The 26,187-nt window shown below is 42.0% G+C and overlaps 1 protein-coding gene across 3 annotated transcripts in view; it reads right to left on the bottom strand.

The window, feature by feature from the left end:
- apba2b (amyloid beta (A4) precursor protein-binding, family A, member 2b) overlaps positions 1 to 26,187 on the bottom strand; it is a 58,069-nt gene that overhangs the window by 3,169 nt on the left and 28,713 nt on the right. The window contains exons 1-11 of one of the 3 annotated variants that reach the window (XM_072380675.1): positions 21,824 to 21,876; positions 19,683 to 20,180; positions 18,215 to 19,281; positions 15,978 to 16,058; positions 14,342 to 14,381; positions 13,714 to 13,859; positions 9,807 to 9,842; positions 6,322 to 6,408; positions 3,625 to 3,810; positions 2,556 to 2,735; positions 111 to 323 (exon numbers count right to left, since the gene is read on the bottom strand). In XM_072380675.1, the coding sequence (XP_072236776.1) occupies positions 111 to 323; positions 2,556 to 2,735; positions 3,625 to 3,810; positions 6,322 to 6,408; positions 9,807 to 9,842; positions 13,714 to 13,859; positions 14,342 to 14,381; positions 15,978 to 16,058; positions 18,215 to 19,281; positions 19,683 to 20,160 (2,514 nt within the window). In that variant the 5' untranslated portion in view covers positions 20,161 to 20,180; positions 21,824 to 21,876. Of the gene's footprint in view, positions 1 to 110; positions 324 to 2,555; positions 2,736 to 3,624; positions 3,811 to 6,321; positions 6,409 to 9,806; positions 9,843 to 13,713; positions 13,860 to 14,341; positions 14,382 to 15,977; positions 16,059 to 18,214; positions 19,282 to 19,682; positions 20,181 to 21,823; positions 21,877 to 26,187 lie in introns of those variants that run through there. The other 2 variants (XM_072380674.1, XM_072380676.1) reach the window with 2 other exon arrangements.

Here is a 26,187-nt window from a genome sequence, read left to right as displayed (position 1 = left end):
CATAACAAATTAACCACGAGGTTGAATGAAAGTTAAGCTTTATGATGCGTTTCATTGCCTCATCTGCCTCCTCCAGCCTCCTGGTGTGCACATCCTCGGTGTCTCTGTACCTTAATGATTCCCTGACAGGTGGCGAGGGGCAGCCCCACAAGGCTGGTGTTGTTGATGGACATGATCTGGTCTCCGATGCTGAGCTTGCCAGAACGAGCTGCGGGGCCGCCGTTCATCATGTTGGCTAAGATAACTGTGGGCAGGATGGAGCCCCAGCCGGACTCCACGATCACCACGCCCAGAATCTCCCCTTTACTCTTCTCCAGCTGCAGCTGCGGGCAGCCAGATTATCGGTCATTTCAATAATTCATCGCGAAGAGAAACTCACACACCACCATCAGAACAACTACACCAGGGGCACACAGAAAGCTGACTGAGCCTAGAACTGTGTACGTTTACATTAAAAAAAATAAGTCTTTTCTGCTGCAGTCTTTTCTCATCCTAAAACAATGTGCTGTAGTTGACTTAAACAGCGTCTTGTTCGGTCACAAATTGCCGAAGAGCGCGTAAAGAACTCATTATCGCTCGAAACAAGATGACTCGTGTAGACAGAGGACAAAATTGATTTCTTTCTAGCTCGGTTTTATGGATCAGAGCAGGAATCTGTGTTATAACAGCAGTCCTGGAGCTCAGATGGCAGAGCAGGCATCAGCAGTCATAATCAGCAGATTTAGAAATGTTTTCTACCAAGGAGGATTAATATCTCTGGTTGCATAAGACTGTTGCAGGCAAAGTTGCAAATCAATCAGCAGCACTGCACCACTGGATTTATAGCATTGTTGCAATAATGCACTGACCTACCTTGACCCCTTAAACTCGCCAGATTAGTTTAAACTGAACACTGCTTTCTGTGGTGATTGTCCATAAATTGATTCTCTCTTGAATCTCTCTGTCCTTCATCCTAAATATCAATTTACAAATACCAAGGGGAAGGACGTGGTGAGGTAGATCTGTTGATGACCACTAACAAATGGAGGGTGTTTAAAATGTTCTTTTAAATTCCTCAATCTCTTACAAGAAGAGAGAAACAAAATGCTACAGGTTGAAAGATGACACCTTTAGCATGCCCTTAAAAAAATTAATGCATTGGTTCAAACATTCTCCTTTTTTTTTCCATCTGTAAATATTTATGCATAATAAAACATTACATCCAATACAAAGAAGATCAGAATGAATCATACGTTGCTGCTCATGGTCTCAGTAAAATAACACGAATGGTTGAACTCAAACAGATCTAAACCCGCGTAGATGTGTTTAGCGATAATTATATAATTAGCCCTATTAACTCGCATAAATAGGTCGCTGATGTCCAGCAAACTGTTTAAAGGCTTAAACGGCGAGATAGTTTTTCAGAATTTTCGATATACATTTCTTAAATCAAGCCAGAATTCGTAATGGGTTTTTACATTGAAGTTACTTCTGTGGCACACCTTGAATGGAACACCTTTCTTTATCTCCGTTTTTTTCATTTTTGCCTGCATCTTCCTTTAGGTTTTTATAATTATTTGCAATACAACGCCTTTGCATATTCAATCACATGGAAGCTGGAAGCAGCTACTATTTGCAGTCTGTAGGACAAATAAATAATTGTAAAAAGGTAAAAAAGAAAACTCAATAAACTCCATCAATCTACACCTCACCTATCCCTGTAATTCATAAGCTGAATGGATCTTTTGTCAGAAATCACACCTGAACTGTTTCATTTCACTCGACTGTCTCAAATGGGTTCAGAGTTTGTAAATGACTCTCATGTAGCAAATAATTACCATGTCTCCTACTGGAGCTTTAAGGAGGGCATCATGAACGCTGCACAGTAATATTAGTATAAAGGCAGAACATGGGCAATGTGCTTTAAAGCACTTTGTGTCTATTAAGAAAATAATTCATATTTATTATACCCAGTAAATCAAACATGAATTTCTATTGCAGCTCACCATATCTTTCTTTCATTACCGTTTTAATCAGTTCTCCTCTTCCCATTCCTTTGACTGGCTGACGCTGCTGGTGTGCACATGAACTCCCAGACAAGAATTTGTTCTCAGCCCAGTTAAGAAGTTGGGAAGCTTTAGTTCTTTGAGACAGCCCTGCTCTCCTTTCACTGCAAATTAGTCTTGTGCCTCTAATATAGCATGTGTGCTGTAGTGTTAGTGCAGCATCTCTGCTCATACAGAGGAAACAGTTTACAGCTTCTGAAATCTCCACAAGCCTTCAGTAATGTTTCCAGGGCACAGAGTTAACAAAAGAGGAGGTACTACAGCAGAAAAAGCAGAGCCTGATGTGCTCCGAGTGGATTTTACTGTACCATCTGCCTCTTAATCTATCAAATTAGTTAACAGCTACAACAGCTGCATGTTTCCCTAATGGCCCTGCAGCATGAGTGGGAATTGTGCCGTGATTTTTAAAGTCTCAAAGAGTTTCTATCCTGCACTTACACGAATAACACAACTGCAGAGACACGTGTGTGCAGCATTAATTCATGTAGTGCACACTTGATATACACCAACCTCTTTGCAGTTTTCAGAGTTGGAGAAGTGAATGAGGTCATCATTGTACATTTCCTGGGTGTTGATGACGTCACTGTACTCCTTCTGACTCAGGTCCTCGGGGTTGATGCCGTTGGCTCTCAGGAACTCCTGGTAGGCCACGCTGAACGCCTGGCCGATGGACTGAGCGATGAGCTGAGCCTGAAGACCAAAAAAAAAGCAGGAATTATTATGTAAAACACGTTTGTAATCTTGATTTGCTCCTCACTGATAGACGTATAAATAACAATTCAGCAATGAAAAGCATTATGTGGCATCAAACAGCAATGGCTCTGCGAGCGCCAAGTATATGTTGAGGCTTAATATGAATTGATTTTCTCTGCCATAAGCTATTTGTTGAGGACAGGTACACTTTTCTTTTGTCCCAGTTATAAGGAGTGATGGTTCATGAGGAGAACAGGCTGTGAAATCCAATCCACACAAAATAATGGAGTGATACACAATATCATCCTATTAAACATCATCTAAAAGAGACGGAGGTATCCAGCACTTTGCAGCAGGAGTGCTTAAACACATTGACAACATAAAGAAAAAGGGGACTTTACTCAGTTCTATATTTGGAAACCTGCTGCAGAATTTGTGGTCAACAAAGTCCCAACTATGCACTGTGAATTAGTTTTGCACAACAAAAACAAAAAGCAGAACAGGAAACACTGACTAAAGCCAGCGAAGCAACAAAAATAGAAACAGTTTATTCGTTGATAGAAGAGCAGCTGAATGGTTCTATCAGAACTCCGTCCGGTCTTTAAAACCTGGCTGCAAAATTAGATGAATAGTGGACAGATTGGTCTGCAGCCTTTATACCAATTGGCGCAGAGACTGGGCGGCTGGCTCCTCGATGCTACATTGTTCGTGGTGCCAAGCCTTACAGAATCTGCTTCAGCAAGGCAAGCAGCAGCTCCATGGGATGAAAATAAATAAATGAAATCAAAACTGCCCAGCTAACAGACATCTTTGTATATCAGTGGGTCGCTCTGACAGTGAGTGACAGCATTTGTTGACTAACTGCGATCTGTGTAACATCACTTACATCCTCAGACTCAAAGACATGGCAAATCATCTTGTACTGCTTTTTTGCCTCGGGTGCGCCAGGTGTAGTTTCGATACAGTCCTGCGAGGCTGTTCGAGGCATTCTGCGTCGCGCCATCAGAACCACAATGTTCCCAATGTCAGCGATGTAGGAGATGGTGCGCAGGGCATTGTCCATCATCGTTTCCTGTCAGCAGAGCAACCAAAACATCAGAAATGAGGCCCACGGTTAAATGCAGGTTCAAAGGGTGAATTTATGAGCCGAATATCAGAGCTACAGACTGTAATGATGATGTCGAAATGCATGACGGCACCCAGGATTACTGCGATATCAGAATGTATGAGCCGTGAAATGAAAATAAAATTCACCCCCTGCTGATATCTGCAAGAAATTAAATATTTGACTGCATGGACATTTACTGTTTTAATGTTTTCAATTCCACAAAACCTAATGATGTCATCAGTAGAAGTCTCCTCTTTCAATTCTAAGATTTGTTACAGGAGGACATAAAGAAAAAGAATCCTCTGGCTCTTACCAGGTCTTAAGTAAATACAACCTCAGATGAACGACACATGACATATTACACAGTGTCATCATTTATTTGTAAAACAAAAAAAGCCAAAATGCAGAAGCCGCGTGGGAAAAACTAAACACAACCTTACAGCTTCCATAGAAATTATGAGGGTAAGTAGCAGCCAGGTGCTGCTTATCAAACGCACCCTATTAATTGATCATCAGCAGGTGTGAGCGCCTCTGTCTGGAGCGTTCAGGTGTGTTAACAAAATGCCAAGGAAAAAAATATGTTAGAGGAACATCCATCATTCTACAGTGATACAAAGATAATCCAAAAGTGGAAAACAGCCAAGGCAGTTGTCAATCTTCCCAGCAAGTTCACCTTGAGCTTACAAGACTGCACAATGCTCAGAGAAACTGAGAAAAAAATAATAGAGCTCCGTCTCCGGCTCTTTACAAGCCACAGTTTGCATGTTAGATGTTATATTCATGACAGTGTAATCAGAGAGACTGAAAAGCACACCAGAAATTCTATGAACGGATAGCTGAATCCAAAAATCAAGGTTTTGCTAAAGCCAAGTGAAAGTCCAGATCTCAACCTGATTAAAATATTGTGGAGGGACCAGGAGAGAGCTGTGCAGAAACAAATGTGAGCATTCTTTATTCAGCTGAAGCAACATTGTAAAGAAGAGTGGGCAAGAATTCTTCCACAGCAACATGCAAGACTGATAAGGTCGTACATTAAACTGCTGCTGAAAAGGGATTCTACAAGGGGTGTACTTTCTTTTTCACACGACTGTTAACTCCAGAAAGAAAACCACAAAAAAGGACAAATGAGTGTTCTACAAATACAAGTTTGCGCTGAAGCTTCTTACAAGAACTTCAGCACAATACGTGCTGGTGGTTACGCTGTCTCCGAAACGGGAGCTCCTTTTCTTGTTTGAAAATTATAAAGAGCCTGTTTGTAGCGTCTTTAATTCAGTTCTTTGCCAGTCGAATCACCCATTTAGGGGGGAGAATGAGATAAAAGCACACTCGACAAAGAGCAAACAGGTCTTCCTTTGATTGCATGGATCCCAGCTGTATAATCAGGTTAAAGCCCAGTAACGCCTGGGTGAAGTAGAGCGTTTATAGACCTTGTTCATCTGATCATTCTGAAAAGGTGCACAAAAAATATCTTGATTTCATAGTTTAATCTTGTTTGTTCGCTCAGTCTAATCATAGATGAGCGTAATAATGCAGACTGCATGAGGCATTTACTTTATAATAAAACAACAGTTTACAGAAGATCTGAATGCGCGGGTTTGCTGAGAGGAAGTTGATGATAACATGCTGAACTTCATTCCAGTTTTGTCCATTTTATTAAACCAGTGGCGGTTTCATACATGAGTTTAATTAATTGTGTTGCTCCAGTCCACCTTTGAACTTGTTCTCATAATGCATCAACGTCAGGGACCCCATGCAGGCTCCATAAAGCTTGGAATGGCGGAAGGAGGGCTTTTTACCCTGAGTTGCTTTTCTCGAAAGTGCCAGGACCAGTTGCAACCAGATGGAAAAGGGAGGAAGACAGACACTGCATTGCAGCACGTTATAATCTGCCAGGCGGCTGCCCACACTCACACTCACACATTCTGACACTGTTCAGATGGCCAGACCAAGGATAAGACTGAAATACAGCAAATGAATCATCTGTCACATATATGTTTAACTTTTGCTTCTCTCCTCATGGTCTGCAGAGCTCTCCAGAGAGCAACTGCTCCTCCACACAGCAGCTTACTTTACAACTAAAAGAACCTTTAGGGAAGTTTGTGTATGAGTGGAGAGAGATTTTGTGAAAGAAATTGAATTAGGAGTCCATGAAATAACTGCTTTTCTTTTCATGAAAACAAAAAAGGGTATTTGATTTGGTATTCATTCTAAAAACATTCTGATACAAGAACAAGGCAGTGCTGAGCAGATGTTTGAGCCCTTTGGATGAATTGGAGAGTCTATTCTTATCTTCTGACAACAGAAGTTCTGACTGGCGTCATGAGATTAAAGAAACAGGAGCTTTATGAGAGAAATCTGGCGTCAGTAGTGAGCTGCAGTTATGAAAAGTATTTTGTGTTCTTTTTTTCAAGGAAAGCTGCTTTTTAATCTCACAGGTGAGGAAGGGCACTCTGGACGGAAACATCAACTACTTACTTGTGAGTCTGCATTGAGCACTTTGATCCTCTGGGTGGAGATAAACAGATCAACCTCAGTGAGAGTCTGAGCATCTCCGTCGGCACTCTGAAGGAACATACAAACAAAAGAGCTGGTCAAGTCACCTGCCTCCGACTTAAAAAAAGATCTTTGAAACAAACTTGACAATTCACTTAGAACACTGCTGTTTCAAAATATGTTGGTGTTGAATGCAGGAAATTTCTGTCTTGGTGTAGCTATTCAAAATGCATGCAATTCAAAATGCATGCATGTTTAGTTCAGTGTCCAGCTGGGGAAACACTTGTCATATGGACAAGTTATTAAGTGTAAAGGTGAGGTGGAAACGACAGGAGGAAAAAAAAGAGGAAAACTGGCAGAGTTGACGGTTCACATCAGCTGCCCTGGCATGAGGACCGTGAGCTGGCGTGTAAACGAGAAACAGCTTAACACTAAACCCCCACCAGCTGGCTCTTACACCAGTGAGAGCAGAACAAGCCTGCTAACATTTCCCTCTAATCACTCCGAGCAGCAGACTAATAAAATTCTATTTGTTCTAGTTTCATTAAGACTGCCAAAATAAGGCCAGGGTGATAAAGAAATAAAACCCATATTACTGCAGTTCAATGGTTTATGTTATACAGGCTGAACCAGTTATTTGAGACTGTGGTCTGCAACTGTCAAAATCCATATATTTGTGTGCAAAAATGCAGATAGAATAGGAAATATCAGAAAAAGACGTGAACAAGGGTTGTTATTCTATGTTTTGGATGAAACCTCATTCCCTTTATTGTTTCCTTGCCCCCCCCCCCCCAAGCAACAGATGAGGATTTGAAATTTGCATTCAGAGCACAGAAACATATGGACTTAGCTAACTTCGATGGCGAGAATTAATGGCTGCAGCCATATTGTTCAGGTATATGATGGACCCGAACAATATGGCTTTAGTAAGGCAGAGCCTGTACATTTAAACTAAACAAAAAAAAAAAAAAGATTCTAACTCCTAATGCAGTGCTTCAATCAAACATCATAATAGGAAATATTATGATGTTTGATTGAAGCACTGCTTAGCTTGTCTTAACGTTTTACCATAAACGCGTGTGGTTGTTTATAGATATGGATTCTTGCCACTGTGACTCAGAATAAAGAGGAGGGATATGAGCTGAGAGGAAACATTTTCCACTATGGCTGGTGAAATCTATGCCTACTTCACAAAATAATTGGCATGTACTGACTGATAATCCACGAAATGCATAATTCAACTTACTTTGGAAAAATTACGTTTCTGCAGAAGGCATGTTTTTTGGATAATTTCTTTGATGAAGTTTCATTTATTCTAATCACTTCCAGTTATCTTACTGTACTTATGTTAATAATCTGTGCCAACTGTTCAACGGATCTATGCACGTGAGACCAACAAACCTTTAAAAGCCTCAGATTCTTCTGTTAAAGACAATAAACTGAAATTAGCTTTCAATTGGTTTTCATATTTATTTAGGCTTTTCATGCTATTAACATCTGAAGAGAAACTAAAAATCACTGTAAATCTAAGCCTCTAAATGCAGGAATCATGTCATCTGTCACAGCTTGGGTGAGTGGTTGATACTAGCTGTATGTGTGCTGTACTTTCACAGTCAACCGAAGAATAACTCATTTCCAGGCATCAAATAAAGGATGAAACTTTTTTTTTCAGTTCATATTAGTAAGTTAGATTTATCATATATATGTATATATTCAAGAAATTAAGGAAAACAGAATTATTCAAACGTTTAGGAGTTAGGGCCATGATTTGTTCAGTCATAGTTACATAACACAAGCTGATGAAAATGTCAAAGCTTTATAGGTATCAATTAGCAACAATGGGCTCCTCTGAGCGGCCGCACAGCACCCTGAAAATTCAAATAACCAGTGTAATAAAAGCAGGGAAAGGCCATGAGAGAGGAGTAAAGACTTTGTTTGTCGGAGGCAACGTGAGGCCTGTAAGATCAAGAAACATTTCCAGGACAATTGCTTCTTGATTTGCTAGGAAGGCACTTCACAGTCCTTACAGTTCCTGCAAGACCGAATGAGATTTTACAGACTCTGTTTCACTGAACAGACCTGATGCATTCTGGAAACGAGTGCTGTGGACGGATAAAGGGAAAATTGAACTCTGGCTGCAATGAGCAAAGGTAGGATTAGAGAGCAAAAGGAGCAGAATTTCATGATAGAACACCTCTAAGAACGGGGAAGATCGATCGTGGCTTTGATTTGTGCTACAGCCAGGGGCTCAGAGAATATTTCACTGGTACTGAGGAGAATGGATTCAATACCAGTGAATTATGGAAGCAAACATCACACAGTCTGTTTCAAGGATAAACATGAAAGACGTTTTCTTTAAGCTCTAAAATTTGCATCAACTGCCTTTCTGATTAATGACTACAACCAAGCCTTTGCCTGAGCAAGCTGATAAAAGTCGGAGACTTTAACAGTTCTTACAATGAACACAGGAGATTTCCGAGAGAGCGTATGGACCATCTGGTCTGGAGACCATCTGCTTGAGATGTATGCTCACTGTAATTTAAGGGAGGGGGGGGGTTCAGGCAGAAATGACCATCTATAGCACACAGGAGGCAGGATGTGATGCGGAAATAACACTGTGTTTTCTTTACAACACGCCAAGAATGGCAGGTCAGGTTCCTTTTTGTTTTGAAATCAATACAGCGTGTACCTGAACGTACCCACAACAGCAAATAGTGAGTGGAAAACAAAATACAGGTCAGGAGAGAGAAGAATGAAGCCACGTCTCACTGAGAGCTCAGATCTCTTCAGATCTGCCTTTCTTCACTTCTAAAATTGCACAAAACAAGTAATACACAGCCTTAAACTCAATTCCTTTCAAAGATCTGGTCGGCTTCCACGCACAGTAACAGATTATGAATGAACTTTTGGGTACCTATGTATACGTATAAGTATTACTGTTTACTTAGAACTCATTCTGGGAGCAAACTTGACTCTGTATTTCAAAAAGTCCAGCATCAAATACAGCCTGCAGCTATCGCATACCGTAGTGTCCATCTGACATGGCTTCTGTTACTTTGCGGCCATACTGGTTGCATATGGATTCATGACAAGAGGCTCTTAGCACATTTGGCTGTGGCAGCTCCTTAATAAAATGAGGAATGTCGCCTTGCATCCCAGTCGCAATCGGATTAAAAAGTCCTTGAATCGAAAAATGTCATCATGTTGCCCATTTCATTTAACAGTCTTCTAAAAATGTTATGTGGGCTGTTGGGGAAACTTCCACCACCTTTACACTTAGCTGAACACACAAAACTAAACGTGTTCTCGGTGAAAAGAAAATTGTTGAACTTGAGCGCAACAATTTTGATGTTTTATGAGCACAGACGGGAGAGGACACAGACAAGCAAAAATGCAATGAAAAAGAAAAGGTGAGAGTGGAAGGAGAGTGGCCAGAGGCTCTTCCTTTTGCTCTGTTTATTACACACCGCCTTTTTCTTGATTTTGGCAGCCTTCTGTACCCTCTGGCAGGCAGGCAGGCAGGCAGGCAGGAAGACAGGCGTTGGGACGGGGACAAGGTCAGCAGATACAGGAGCACAAAGAACAGGAGGAGGACATAAAGAAGATAAATAAAAGCGGGTAAGACAGTAAAGCCCCAAACCATACAACAGGTGTGCCACCACTGATCTAAGAAACGGGAGAGTCACAGAGAGACAGAGGAAGTGTGTGTGACTGTGCAGTGCATGAGTGTGTGAGAGTTGTGGAGATAGTGTTGTGCACAACCGTGTTGATTAGCCGATACATGTCTAAACAGCAATTACAGAGGGTAATAATTGCTTCTTCAACAAGCAAATCAAAGGCGTGCAGACATGAATAGACAGTGATTCTACATTTACGACTAAGCTCTGTTAGGAGGGTCTAATCTGTTTCATTAGTTGTGGATGTTCAATTCAGCTCTTAGTTTTTGTGGTAAAGGCACCTGCCAACATATAGGCAGATGGTACAGCTCCATTTCTAAACGCATTAAGAAGACCAAGAAAAAAAGAAAACAAGTCATTAAGGCTAAGTGTGTGGGCTCTGCTCTTACCAACTCAAAGTACCAAGTCTAAACATTATTAGCAAGAAAGGCACGCTGGAAAAGAACCAGCAACACACACAGAGGACAGGGAGGAGATTAAGCCCTGAGAGAGGATTTAAACTGTGTGCTAGAGGTTTGTTCTCTGGGCTGCCTTGAAAAAAGAGAACTGTCTGGAATAAACCATTTGGATCAACATGGAGGCTGTTACAGCTGATGTGACTTCATGGTGTGTCCTCCGCTTTGATAAGTAATCTCTTTTCAAGACTAATCATTTTGTAATCTTTCAAAATCATTTGTTCTATGTGAGGTTGAGCTTGAGCTGATGACCCCCTCCACATCTACCAGAGGAAATGATCTCTTATGTTGCATTTCCGACTACAGGGTGGGTGTTTGTCCTTGCCGTCGCATCAAACTTTTAACTGCTACGGCGGGGTTGGTAACAGCCTAGAGGGAAGAGTCTTTTTTGCAAAGTTTCATCAGCTCACACGCAAGACAGACATCTGAGGCTTTTGGCAGTATCTACTCCTCTGCTAAGGCGGCGCAGAGCAGGGTGTCGAGGGGGTAGACGACAGGAAAGAGTGAAGGTTGGGGTGGGGATGAAGCTCCATAAATATTACATCAAACGGAACGAATGTTGTGCCAAAAAGATCTGCATGAATAAGGTGCACAGTTCTGACACCATTTACCTGGCAAAGTTATTTCAGCACAGCTTTGCGCTCCAGGGAGCTGTACCAGAGCTTGAGTGTACTAACTGATTGCTTCCTTGGATTGATCTGGAGCAAGTAAGTATGAATAGAGCCTGTGTGATGGCGAACACAAAGGAGCTGAGTGCATGCATTTCAGTGTCAGAGTTTAAAGCTGCACTCGGCAGGATTTTTTTGTGACGTGCGGCAGCAGAAATGCAGATTGCAATCAAATGAATGAAAACACGACCAATAAGGCACAATATGTGAGGAGGTTGGTCCGGCCAGTTTTGTGGCCAGTATTTTTCATGCGCTCAAAGGGATTTCACAAATAACATCCAGCCACTTCATTTTAAATTAATACCTGTGTTTTCTAGACCTAAAAAAGTAGCACTTAATGATCAGTTGACTGCCAATACAATCAAGCGATACGCTTCTTAGTTTGTTAGGTTATTGTTTTATCGTTTTTTTTCCTGGCACACGGTGCACTTTGCATGTCGCGAATGTTCAGAAAGTAATTCGTTGACTGCCAGCTGATTCACAAATATACACAGACCCCAACCTTCCAATCCCGAGCAGATAGAGCACCTCATTTTTACTCACTGCAGATGCCAATGCATCACCATGAAGCCTTCTCCTGTAGAGGAATTAACAAATCTCTTGTTGTGACGGCCCAAATTTCATCGGAAAAAAACTACAACTTTTATTTATGTTTATTCAAAACATGCCATATTAATCTAAACTGTGGACTATAATAATCCTACATTAGTAAGATTGAATGATCCTCTCAGAGCGAGAATCCTGAAATCAACCACAAAGCCAAATTGGAAAGCAACTGATGATTTCTTTAGAGGTTTTGTCTCCTCATACTGATGACATGTAACTTTCATCATACATCCCTAATTATGACCTAAATACATGCTTTTTTTTTTTGGTAAATACTCCCAAACGCAACCAGCTTTAATCTCACTGACACAGACTGCAAATCACTGAAACTGCCTTCAACAGTAAAAAACTGAAATTTTCTGATGTAATGCATCCGGAAACTCAACATAAAGAACTAACCTGCTATCTATAACGTAAGACAAATAGAGCAGAACCGAATCTCACATGTATCCACCTCCCCAACAACAACTCTCGTTGCAACGTGTCACTTTCTAAAAGTAGACTACTCCACAGAGGTCATTCATTATTTAGTAATGCAGCTATGTTTGCGTTCACACGAGAGGGAGAGAAAAAAGAAACTTGTGTCGGGAAACTGTGAAGCAAAACGCTACGAGTTCAGTCATCGTGTCACGACACCTGACCACGAAAGTCCCCTGGCACAAAGACTGAATCCATAGCAGGGAACACGAGTTGCGCTGTATGCCTGGCTTTTCTTACCAGGGAATTTTTAGTCAGTGTTTCTAAAAAGTTAAACACAAGCACTGATGGAATAACAATGAGGAGTAGAGTTATCAAGCAGCTCTTCAAACAGCTACTTTACAACCAGCCTCCCTACGCTGCACTGGCACCATCCAATCGAATTTTTCTGAAACTGCACTGAAGAAGCATCATCACAACACTATTAGTGAACAGCAGGGGGCAAGTGTCAGCAAGGGAAATATAAGGTTTGTATGTCAGCAGCCCTGCCATCCAGCCAGCTGTGGCAAACGGACGCCCTGCAGCCCAGTCTGACTAACATCTCTAGCTGCCCTCGAAGATCACTCATGCCTAATATATGACTATAATACTTTGTTGCAATTACAAGCGACACATTGAGAATATGTTTATATTTTCATAAACTATTGTCATAATGGTCTATTACAAATAACAGAAGAAAATTAGCAGATTTTGTTCTTTGTTTAAGTTTTTTCTTATAAATGCATCTTTCACCGTTCCTATACAGCATTTACTGTAGAATGAGAGACATATTCAGTGCAGCAAATGTGTTAGAAGACATGCAGGACGAGCCATGCAAAGCTACTGAACTTCATTTCTGAAAGGTTCCTATATGTTTTTGACACATTTGAGGTTACCGTTCACTGCTTAAACAACAACAACAACACGACTGGAACATCATAACGACACCTCCGGGGAGCAGAGAGGACGTCGTCATGTGAAATTCTCTTTCAGAGCAGGGACAAGCTAGACTGGGACGGCACTAACTTAGCAGGGAATGAGTCAGAGATGATGATAAATTAGTTCCTGCAGTGGAACTTATTTATCAAGCAAAAAAAAAAAAAAAAAAAAAAAAGAAATTAAAGACATTAAAGAATTTCAGGAGCCACAGTTAAATTTCTCGATGCAAAAAGTCTCAACTCTTGGGCCATGGCGAATACAACCTTAACACTGTTACAGATTTTATAAACAAAAAAAAGAAGCATCATCAGATATATTACAGTTATCTCAACGTTAGTTGTTCAAAAGATTCCAGGGATTACGGAAAGAGACTTTAGGTAAACCTTCTGAGTTTAATTTAACAGTTTGGATTCTTTCTCGCAGCTACTTTCAGCTTCTTGAAAAACGAAACAAAGAAAAAGAATAATCCCTTTGTCTTTCTCCGGGTAACTTTGAATAATGACTATCTCCGGGCCAATAATCCAGCATGAACGATGACTGTGTTTGCACGTGTGAGTTAATGCTTTTCGATACCTTGACCCGACTGACAGCCTCTTGAGCCTGCATCATGCGTATGTTCTTGGACGGGTTTCTCTCAGACAGCAGCTGGGTGGAGCCCAGGTAGTTAGCAGCAAAGATAATGCCATCGATCAGGTCTTCTGGCTCGCAGGGTCCCGGGACTGAGAAGATGGTGATTAACAGGGACATGCGGGGAGAGAGAGAGAGAGAGAGAAAATGTTTGGGCTGAAAGTGACATGTGCGTGATGGAGAGAGTGTAACGACTGTGCTCAATGTGCTATGTTAAAAAACAGAGCCAAACACTGTTGCTCTGGAGATACGGTGATAACTGGATGAATCTGAGCAGGGAGATGGCCAGTGACTGTGAGATTATGGCTTCGCAGTGTCACTGGGAGCTGAGATTAATCTGTGATATCAAGATTTAGACTGTAAGACCCCATTTTCAGAGGACAATACTCTTTTATGATCTGAATGTGCAAACAGCCTGCTGAGGTCCTGTTAAGCCTTGCCTCTGCCAAATGGCAGGGAAACGGCATAGAGTTTTGCTAGGGACACACTGAAAAACCAGTGTTCCTTAGTTGTTCCATGAGATCCCAATATTTTGGTTTCATCACCAAACAGGCATGCGGACAGATTATCTTACCATCAACAAAGCTGGGGAACGATGCAACCTTCTTTGTAGGCTGGAAGACATAAATGAGATACAACAGTAAAATAAATGTCCATGAGCCAGTTTCATCTTCTTTAAAAATGCTGTTAGGGTTTTACCCAAATATGATCTGCTTCTTACAACAACAACATCTTCAAAAAGCACTACATTAGCTTATGGGATCAGGCAGCAAATCTAAATTTAAGGAGTCTAAATATTGATTCCACTCCACAGTGGGTCTTGACCAGGCCTTGACCGGTACATTTGCATTCATTTTGGACAAGATCTACAGTCTGGTGAAGCAGAAACAGCTAATTTCTTGCATGTTTACAGTTTTGAAAAATCCCTCTGCCAGTTTGGCCAGTAAGACAGGACTTATCCCTGTGCTAATCCAACAACAGACTTTCTTTCCATCACTGCCATCAACTTTGCTTTTTAAGTGGATTAAATTTGGCTCGCCTTCACAGCACAGGTGCAGACCAGAGCTCTCGCTATGTTTAAAAGATCAGTGACACCATACAGCTGACATGTACAGGTACTGACCCAAGAATCAAAGACAAATCAAATGCAGTGGAAGCAGAAAGTTCATCATAAATTATCTTTCTTATCCTATGTAGAAAAAAAATCTGTCTGGTGCTTAAAACAGGTGACAAAAACATTCAGACATGTTGTTTTATTTTCAAGCAACTCCCTGACTTACAGGGACTACAGTTGCATGCATCTACACTCGTGTATTTCTCCTCTCCTTTCTCTGAAGCATATGTAGCATATATGTGCATATACAGCAGAAGTGGGTGTGAGAGAGCGAAAAGCTCATCGACATCCCACACCAACGTGGTTGTCGTGGGAGGTGAACCAGAGAGGAAGCAAAGGGATTCATACACTCATCCCTCTGCATCTACTAAGTCCTGCATCTACAGTTCACCACACATTCACAAAGCTGAAGGACACGGAGCTGTGGGTGGAGCCTAAAAAAGAAGCATCCACCGCAGACATCTCGGTGAAAAATGACCCTCATAAAACCACGAGCAGACATGCTGCTCAATTACCACGATGCCATCGTGCCGTAAGCAGAGGACATGAGCTGTGGTTGTAATTACACAATTACTCATTTACTCAAATGGTCACGCACTAACACACACGGATACACACAATATATTCACTAAAATACAATAACCTAGCAACGGATAAAGAATGCTGAGGGAAATGCTGCCACAGATTCAATTCAGTTCAGTTTGATTTATGTAGTGCCAAATTACAACCAATGTCATCTCAAGGCACGTCAAAGATACAGCCCAATTCAAGCCAGTTACAATCCAATTCTTTGAAAAACAATCATAATCTAGTCAAATTCAGTTGAATAAATTCCAAATTAGTCCAATTCATACAAAAAAAAAAACTAAAAACGTTGCCTTGCTAAGGAAACCAACAGATCGCATCCACCCTGAGCGTGCACGAGGTGATGGTGGAAAGAACTCGCTTTTAACAGGAAGAAACCTCTGGCAGAAGAACACTCAGGATGGGCGGCCTTCTGCCTCGATGGGGGTTGAGACGGCAGGAAAGAGGGAACAATAAGCATCATAACACCTGGCCAGGGATACCTGCTGAGAAAGGTCCAGCAGCATCTTACCTCTGGTACATTGTTGTTCTCCAGGGGAACGTTGAGGTCAGACCGCTGCTGTTTTCTGGGTTGCTCTGCTCCATTGCTCACCTGCCAGGTTGACATAGAGAAGCAGGTACAGGAGTATAATAATTAGAACAGAATGAAGGAGGAGGGCCTTGTATATCTGTTTCCACTGCTGGTTGGAGGTTTGTGACGGAGATAACCCGGCTAACATGGGTGTGTGGGTTTGCTATGGATAAGAGGTGTGAGACAGTGACAGACTACGAAAAACCTCCACACAGCAAAACAAATGGTTTGTATAGCCAAGATCCAAAATATCAAGATTTATCTGATTTGAAGACAGAACCATAAAACAAAACAATCTTAAAGGTAAACACTGTCTTAAAGAACAAGAGCAGTGGATTCAATCTGCATTCAGCTGGCAAACTCTTTTTGTCAGCTTTGTCAGTCGTTTATCACATCTCTCATTAAATACAGTATAAAATACACTTTTCCTATAATCCCAGCTTCACATTGGTTGCTTTTTGTTCTGGTTAACATGACTCCATCTCTCTTGGTGTCATTTTACAAGCATGGCTGACATTCAATGCGATATCTTGTATTATGCAAATTGACATGAACACGATGACAAAAGGTGCCAGTTGTGTTGTTCCTGTTTATGAACACACTGTACCACGACGCATTTTTACATTTGGACGCTTCCTGCCAACTAAAACAGATTATGATTGAAGGGGTGATATCTCTGTGTTGGGTACACCAGTGAAGAATTACCATGAGGTGCATTTTCAGGAGAGGAAGGTGTGAAAACCTCCTCCACGGCATAGCACTGAGAAAAAGAGGAATAGCACATGAATCTTTGTTCTCCTTTGGTGGGAAAAAAAGCCTCAAAACAAAGTTCTGATCGGTATTCATTATGCTGCCGTACTTAGTAGTGCAAACAAGTATTACATTAATGAGATTCATGTTAGTTGGCGGCATGGAAAGCAAAACTGCCGTTTTGTTCTCGCTGTACAGTACAAAACTACATTTGTGTAAAGAATCCCAAGTGATTCCAGGCAAACTTTGCACTGCGCCTTGTACAAAGAGGCTACACGTGGAAGTTCCATCAGAATACTTTTCATCATCAATAAATCAGCGCCACGCCAGTCTTTACTCATCAGTGCAATCAAGTTTCATCAGACCACCACTGAGACAACTGGCAGCTTCTGCCTTTGTGTACATGAGCTCACGGCGGGAAATAATTAGTTTGATTTATTTATTTGTTTTCTTTTTCAACAGAGTGCCTCATATTTGTCTTCTAGATTTGTGTAAATAAACTGGAACGTACACAAGTGCACATTCAATGAACATCCCAATGGCTGCTTAGGACATTCTGTCCTTGGAATCTTGAAATGTTCCCAACAGCTCAAAATAAGTCATAGCAAATAAAAAGCAAAGAATAAAGAGTGCTGTGGGAATTAGTGTGTGTGTGTGTGAAAGAGTTTTCTAGTTTCTACGTTAACATAAGCTTTTGGCTCCACACTACGCCTTAAAGCTCTTACTAAATCCGATGTTTCATTGGTTCAGTTAAGGGATACGGAGAACACCTCATTGGATAAGAGAAGAAGACGAAAAGACCAAATCATCTCAGTGAGCCGAGGAGTCATCCGAACCTGCAGTGTGCTGTACATTCTTCTCCAATTTGATCTAGTTTCACTGACCCACTTCTCTGCTGCAAATTGAGCTGCATACAGAGAAAGTGCAAGCACACGTGCACACTGTGGAGCAGGTGTGTTTCAGCATGCTGCCCACGGGCCTGTTCTCCTTTTACCGTCTGAATTTTAGTGGGTGGGGGAGTTCTGCATGTGTTGGTGATGTGTGAGTGCGCAGTACGTGTGCTTTGAACCAGGTCTTTTGGAAAAAAAATAAAAATAATGAGGGGGTACGTGTCAAGTTGACGTGGGGGAGAGGCAAGGATCCATCTATTCTTTAGTTGACGATGAGAAACATGCCATCTGTTACTCATCCTCAGTCCCTCACCAACAAAATGAATCACATCCAGTGAATAGAGTCTCTTGAAACAAAGAATGCAAACCTGATGGTGAATGATCCACGTATTTGATTTGGCATTACCAACAGTAAAAATCAGAGGCTGAACCATAAATGACTTTCAAGCAGTGCATCCCTGTAGCAGGTTTGACACCATGTATGGGCTGAATGAGGAGGAATAGCTGTGCTTATAGCCTTTCTAAAACACAGCTCACCTGCTCCTGTGCCCATCTCTGTCTGTCTTCAGGGGAGCGTGGATGTGCCTTGATCCCCCTCTGGAGCTCAGCGTTGTTGTGGTGCATGGATGGGAGGTTTAGGGACTTGGGCCTGCTGTCGTGGCGGTGATGAGCTGGTGGGTAGGAGGCTGCCTCGGGTTTAGAGAGAGAATAGTCACTTGGTGTGGGGTCCTGTGCCAGCTCCTCTGGGCTTTGGTCGGTGCCGCTGCTTAGACTTCCCATGCTCATACTCATCTTAATCTCAGCAACAATTTGATCAATGTCCTCCTCTGCCTCCTCCCCCGTCTCCCCTTCCACCACCAACACTTTACGGCTTGGGTATGGAGAAACTCGCACTGAGTTCCCATTGTCCTCAGGGGCATAGTAGTCTCCAGTGTAAGCCCTTCCGTGTCTCTCCTCCTCATCACCTTCCTCATCTTCCTCCTCATTAGGACAGTACCCCTCGCTCTCTGCCTCTTCCTCCTCTCTGTCACCCTGTCGGGTGTGCAAATTGTCTTGCATGGCAGCCTGGTGGTGGTGGTGGTGGTGGTGGTGATGATGGTCCAGGATGGGCTCTGGTCGTCCATTGTAAATCTGTTCATCAGGATCTTGCTCCACCACCTCACAGCGGACCTCTCCCTCCCCCTCACCCCAATCCTCCACCTTGTGTCGCTCTCGTCCCGCCCACTGCTCCTCCCCTACCTGGCCCTCTTCTCTCCACTCTTCTTGGGCCTCTTCATCTCCCTCTCTCCACTCTTCCCTCACCTCTTCCTCCTCTTCTCTCCACTCCTCCCTCACTTCATCTTCTCCCTGCTCATCTTCCACCCACTCCTCCTCCCTCACCTCCCCCTCAGGCTCTCCCTCCTCGGCCCACCCTTCCACAGCCTCCTGGCACTCATCGGTGTGGGATCCGCCTGGCTGTATGGTCCTGGGACATTCTCCCTGGCTGTATTTGTGGCTGTGGTTGCAATCTCCCTGGCTGCTGCAGTCCATGCCCTCCAAGTAGCTGTCATCCTCTGGGCAGTAGCGGATATAGTAAGTCACACCTTCATCCTCCTCTGCCAGTCCTGGAGGGGTTAATAAGACACAGGCAGGTTTGTTAATATTAGCACTTTCTTTATAAATATCTACATACTAAATAAATACGTTAAATCTAACCCTATCTATTCAGCTAACTAATGCCCAGTTAGAACTAGTAGAATTAGATGTCCAGTGGATATGCCACCATAAGGCTTACGTTTAGGGTTTTTCCTTTTTAATGATATGTCTGAAAAATCATTGGACATTTAGTAAGGCTACTTGGTAGTGACATCTGTGTCCCTCTCAGGACAAAGTGTAAGAACTTTTGTCCACTTATTTGTCCAATACACTGATTATTATTATTTTTTCAATATACCAGCTGGAGAGAAAACTAGAGACATTAGTCCTCTTAAAACCCTTATAATAGGACCACTAATGTCAAACTCACCATCATCATAGTCTTCTTCGTCGTCTGAAGTGTTGTTGATATAATCAGAGCTGGAGTCATCGTCCAGGCTGTCGGCTCCACCGTGGAAGTCTGCCTGGTGGTGGTCATCACGGTCACAATTGTGTTCAGGTGTGGACGGTGTTGCTGGTCGCTGATTCTCAAGTTCTGGATCGACATCTTGGTTGCTGTACTGCTGCACGTCTACCTCTGCACCAGCATCTTCTTCCACATGACTGTGACCCACCTCATGAGACTTGGAGGAGGAATATTGTGCCTTACAGGAATGAGGGAGGGTATTGGGATCATGTGGCTCTTTGTGGTAGCGCAGTGGGCGTTGCCGTGCTGGGATGGGTTTCAGATCACATGACTCTGCAGGATGAGGGGTGGGACAGGAGGCAGGGCCTGGAGCAGCCATACCGTTTCCCCCACTGGTCCCTGGCCTCCTCCTCTGAGCCATGACCGGCGGCTTACAAGCCATGCATCGTTAGTGCTTTTAACCTGAGACAGGGACACACAAAGGGAGCACAGCTTTAGAGCAACACCAAATACAGGTGGCTAATTCAACCTTGCAAATACGCACACACACACATAAGAGGAACATCCTGCAATACTAGAAACTGCTTCATGAAAATCTGCATGTAATAAGTTCTCTTTAACAACACAAAAATCCAAACGTTGCCCTCCACGCATCTCTCTCTCTATCTCTTTCTTTCTTTTACATTTTTTGTATTTTCTTTGTCTAACAATCCAATTTACCCCGTGGATTAAAAAAATGGAGATTTTCTGGTGTACATTAAATGTTTAACATAGTTGTGGTTTCAAGTTTTCATCTGTGAGCTCAGCCTCAGCCTCGGGTTCATGAAAGTAAACAGTGATCAGAGCGTTCAGCATTCGCATGAAACAAAGAGGACACCGCCAAACAAAGGATCGATAGTAAAATCAAAACCATGTTCACACAGGTGATCAATACTCTGTCTGCACTGATCTCATTGCAGATGATTAGTCAATCAAAACCCACACTGATCTGATCTATGGCAAACATGCTGATAGTAGCCGACATGGAAGACATAACAGGTTATTTCTATGTGATTTGAAGGAGGTGAGCTGACAAAATATGTTTTCTTGTTGTTAGAAAGTCAGCTGACAACCTGTGCAAGACTCAGACCCTCAAGGATGTTTCATAAGTGAATCATATCTGTTTCCCACACTGTTCTCCAGAGGTCAAACGGATTCTTTACTGTTTTCTTTTCTTTTTTCTTTTTTGTTTGTAGTGTCAACAGTTCAGAAGAGTCAAGTTTCTCAGAAGAGTCTCTCTGTGTGGAGGCTTTAACTTTCAGTCAGGAAGATCATCAGGTGGCAGATGTTGCATTTGTGCAAACTTTGAATCATGTGTGAAAGATAAAAACAGAAAAACAAAACTACCAAAACCCAAATCTCTCATTGATAAGTCCCTTGGGTTGTCCAAAAATGGCTGAATGCAGACATTAAATGATATAGGTGCACCCTGTTGTGCTGATCAAAGGTCAGTTCTTTAAAATACACCAAGCCCTCACAGTAACAGAAAGAAAATATATAATTGATTAAGTTTGGAGCTAAAATGAGCAGCTTACTTTTGAAAAACTATGAAAAAAGCATACCATTTATTCTACTGCATACTTGCAATTATTCTAACCACGGTTACAGTGTGTATTTTGTATTTTCTGTCATCCATTTTGTCACCGTGTCCTCTCTGTTGTGCCATAAAGTTGCCATGAACAACTGCCCTCAGAGGGGTGTTGTTGCTGCTTTTCTCGTTTTCCCTCACTCTAATTAAGTTTTCCATTACAAATGATTAAGCTGGTTAATTGCCTCTGTACAGCCTGCCACAGAAAACATCTCTGAATCACAAACACGTCCCGAAGCGCACACCAGCACACATACATACAACCGCTTGTTCCTCAACTGGCCGAACGTGCACATAAAACACATCTGAACAACAGCATAAAGAGTGCTACGGACACACTGACACATGGACACACCTGATAAAATGCGGCAGCATGTTCTTCATATCAGACATCTTAGGAAAGCTTTTAAAAAAATGACTTAAAAATAGCCTCAGCTGGTTAACATCTATGATGCCATGCACTGACTGTATATCTTACCTGGGGCTGGGATGTGATACACAATAGTCCTGCAATCTGTTGTAACAACGAACCCCTGCTTCCCTCCCTCGTGTTTCTCCTCGCTCCTCCCATCCCCCACCAGCTGCTACACAGCATGCACCTCCGTGACTCCACCCTCCCTCTTCCTTCACATCATATCCCAGTGTGAGCTCAGCCCCACCTCATCCTGTTTCATGAAGCTAAGGGTGAGGCTTGGTAACTAGGGGTAACTGCATCCCCTGGGGAGTGATACCCTTTGACCTTCTCTTTGTTGGCTTCTTGGATTCACAAATTGCCTTTTTCTACTCTGATGTAGTGCTGCATGACTGTTGCTGTGTTTAAAATGTATCTATTCTATTGTATTATATATTGTATCCAATACATTATCATTTCATTTGGGAAACCCCGTAAGACCCGCGCCAGGTGGCTTTCCCCAAATCTGCTTTGTCTGATATGCATTCGAAATTTCACTGTGCTTATGCTATTTGCATGCATTTATACGCAGGGTAATACCACCACCACACAAGACACAAAGAAGATCTGTCCCACCTGTTTAGTGCCACAAGATGTGTCAAAATGTGTCTGACTATTCTGTATTTTTCCATTTACGACCTTTACCAAATAACCCACAACCCCTCATTTAACTATATGAGCACAAATATCTTTTCAAAATGACCTCTATGTTTTACACTTTCTTATTTCTTTTAGTATTTCAGCTCACCAATGATCCCCTTTGGCATTAATAATGGTTTCCCATGCGATCTCAGCTACATTTGTCATTACAGGCAGAATCCTAATTACTATTTGGTGCTTCCTAGGGTTCAATTAAATATATACAATCTTACTTGACTAATAGATCAAGAGAAAATATTTTTCAGTGTAGCAGCTTAAGGCAGCTACGTGCACACAAGTGCTGAGTAGTTTTTAATTTAGTTTACTTTCAACTAGTTTTTCTCTCATCCAGTTTACAATCTGACTGTTTTGAAGTTTTCAGCCCCCGATGCCACAGGCCACAAGATGGCATTCAGATGCCATCAGGCTACGTGTCACCCTCACAGGTAGCTCTTGTCAGCTCAGGACAGCAGCAGCTGATGCTGATCTACCAAAGAGGGCGATCCGTGAGAACAACCTGCTTCACTGAATCACTAACGACCAGTATTCTTGATGTCTTCTTTCAATTTTGCATTACTCGTTAATAATGTCCATTCTTTTTGACAGAAAAAAAAAAACAGAGACAACTTCTCAATTTAATCTGAGATTGACTGGATTCATAGAGACACGACACTAATTAGTTGTTTTATTTTTCTCTGGAGTTATACTTTGATGTGAATTCCCACTATTGCTTATCTTCAGGCACAGAGAGCATGTGAATATCGTTGGCACCGCTGGGCGTCGGTGTTATCGTTCTCTGGACTAAAACAGAACCTTTCGCAGCGATAAGGACGTGTTAGAACATCACTGTGACAGAAAGCGTGGTGTTTGAAGTCAAACTTCTACCATGTGGGAAAGCAAACTTTAAATAAACAAAATCGACCTCTTTTTATATCACATTTAAATGCTCTGGTTTCTCCCAATTCCTTCCTGGCATAAATTTCTCACTAACTTCAATTGCAAATGAATTCTGAATATCCTCTGGGGCTCATTTTCATATTTCTACTCTAACCTATCAGCTCCATATTATTGTTCATTTAAAGATTTCTGGGCATTTTCTCAAACTGGCAGGAGTTTGACTCCCTGACTCAAACTGAGGAAATGATCATTACATGATCATCTTATACCTCAAGCCATCAGAACGCCGCCCTTCTTCAACAACTTTGATATGACAGCAAGTGCTGCATGAAGACCGTATGTTTCTGGTGATTCTGTTGCTTATTGTTACCTCTAAATTGCAACACATAAGCACATAAGTGCATCTTAAAAACTGTATTAATAAGACTCTCCTGGGCAAGGCATTTTCCTGTGAGGATGCCTGATGTATGCAGAGAATCTATCCAGCCCCTGGGAACCTGGGTAGAAACGGGGAGGCTTTGGAAAATGTTTAAAAAATAACTGGCACAGAAAGAAAACCCGAATCCAGCCGGCATCCATCATTGTGCACATATTTCTATATCCCACCTGCACGCATTCACCAAGTATCCGTCTCCCACATAAATCCTCTGACATGTAGGCACTGATACAAGCTGTTTCCTTCATCACTAAAAAAAGCCTTGACACACACACACACACACACACACACACACACACACACAGGCAGCACTACCAGCCCACCAGCCTGACCAGAGGAGAGCAACCTATTCAGGTGTTACTAACTGTTTCAGTGACTGTAAGATGCAGCTTTAAACTACACTCAGATACCCACCCTGTTTGGCAAACAAGTGTCATATATGTGTGTGCATTCATACGGACCTATGCAGATTGTGTATTTGCTTAAAAACAGAGCAGAGGAGGCAGAGGGGCGAGAGAAAGCATCTGAAAGCAGCAGATGGCTTTGTCAAGAGCGTTGGCCGAGAGAACGACGACGTCTCTGCCTTGAATTTTAACTCATGACCTCTGATCACTCCGCTGAAAGACAGTCAGGCTTCTACAGGGAAGAGGCAACGCGTGACAAATGAAACTGGGAAAGAATGGGAGGCTAAGATTATCTGCCAAGCTGTAACATAGCTATTCAAATTTTCTTCTGATGCAGTAAGACAGAAAAAAAAGGTGATAGATGAACATGAATAAATAGGTTGAGAGAAAAAGGTATTTAGCTGAGATGTCTCCAGTGTTAAGGCTAATTAAAATGTGAACAAATATGTTAATGAATCTGAACCCAAACCTCGACTGAAAAGGGTTCAAATTGCTGTAATTTATTTTAACACTGCTATATTGTTAACCCAAGATCGGAATATTTGTGCAATTAATGTAGCATTCTTCCTAGATCTGGTGATTTAATTGCTCAAAGTGATACTCTTATCTTGTGTAGATTGACAAAGAGTGTTTTGTATTGACACAAACTGCTGTCTTGATGATAGAATCATTTTTTTTATCCTTTATGCTCACATAATCATAATCATTTCCACTTCTGTGTCACTGAGAATAACACCTGCACTTTGAGGTCGCCACTTTCTGCTCTCAGAAGGGAATGTGCCACAGCCTCCCTGCTCTGCTCCGAACGGATGATATTTCACAGCCAAGAAGGGCAGAGGGGAATGTCTCATGACTCATATAAACAAAATGCAAGCCTCCGTCTGTTCAACCTATAAAAGCTTGTTGAGAACTTAGTATCTTTGAACATTTGCATCGCAGCCTGCAAATCGTTCCCTTGTTGCAACATGATTAAATGTCCTCTGCTTTTGGATTTCAGACAGTATTCCTGAGTATTCATATTCATTTTCCTAACACTTGATCATTCAAGTCTCTGAATGGAAATTCATTTAAAATGGCTTTCTGAGTTCCATCTTCTCAGTAAATGGACACTGTTTGGGACCTCAGTGGAGGGACAGTGGAGGCGGCAGCTTATTGAAGAGGTGCACCATCACGGTCCCTCTTATTTCGATGCATCCTACGAAAATAAACAGGGTAACACTGTTAAAATTGTATGGACCGCTGACTCATAAGTTTCTCACGCTGACTGAATTTGGCTTTCCGTGTAAGTATTATTAACCTTTCAGTTGATTTTCGTCAACTGTTTTGCATAACTGGGCATTTCTGACAATATGGCAAAAAAAAAATTGGCGTTTTTGCGGCATCATGTCTGAGACGTAGCCCACAACCCACGCAGAGAGAGCAAACCTTTTGTGTTAACTCTCCAACAATCAACTGGTTGTGTTGTGCTGTGTCTGCTCATTCTGCCACACAGAGCACAGCTTTTATTAAACAGTGTACAGGAGAAAGAGCAATAACTGGATAGCTAATGGTTCAATTTCTGGCACTTGGGGCAAATGTATGCTAGCAAAAGCATAGTAGTCTATACACTCAAACTTCTTGTATTGGACCCATGTTTCTGCATAACCATTATGGCTGAGTACTGTGTTGTGAACGTCATTCATTTAATAACCGTGTCCACATCTCGCTACATTAATCCCCATAGGCTGCTGTCACAACCCGGCCCGCAAGGCAACAACAAAGAGTGGAGATGCACCGTTCAATTTTTGCTGCTGAACATCCAATTTCATTTTTTTAAACGTTTTGTCTCATCTTTTCTTTCGGTCTCATGTTCTTGTTTCAACCTTTCTGAAGCAATCAGTTTTACTTTCTCACTTTCCAACTGCAAAACAAGCAACTCCTTTTTGGTGGTCAAAACTAAGCCCAACGGGCTTCCTTAAAACCACCGATGCTATAAAAACAGATGCTGGTTCCTAATTCTCACTAGAATCCTAAGA

Source organism: Leuresthes tenuis, unplaced genomic scaffold (genome assembly GCF_036924035.1).
Source record: "Leuresthes tenuis unplaced genomic scaffold, fLeuTen1.0.hap1 SCAF_2, whole genome shotgun sequence".
In the NCBI taxonomy this organism is placed as follows: domain Eukaryota; kingdom Metazoa; phylum Chordata; class Actinopteri; order Atheriniformes; family Atherinopsidae; genus Leuresthes; species Leuresthes tenuis.
Note: the sequence above shows the minus strand (reverse complement) of the source record. Positions and strands in the feature narration are given on the sequence as shown.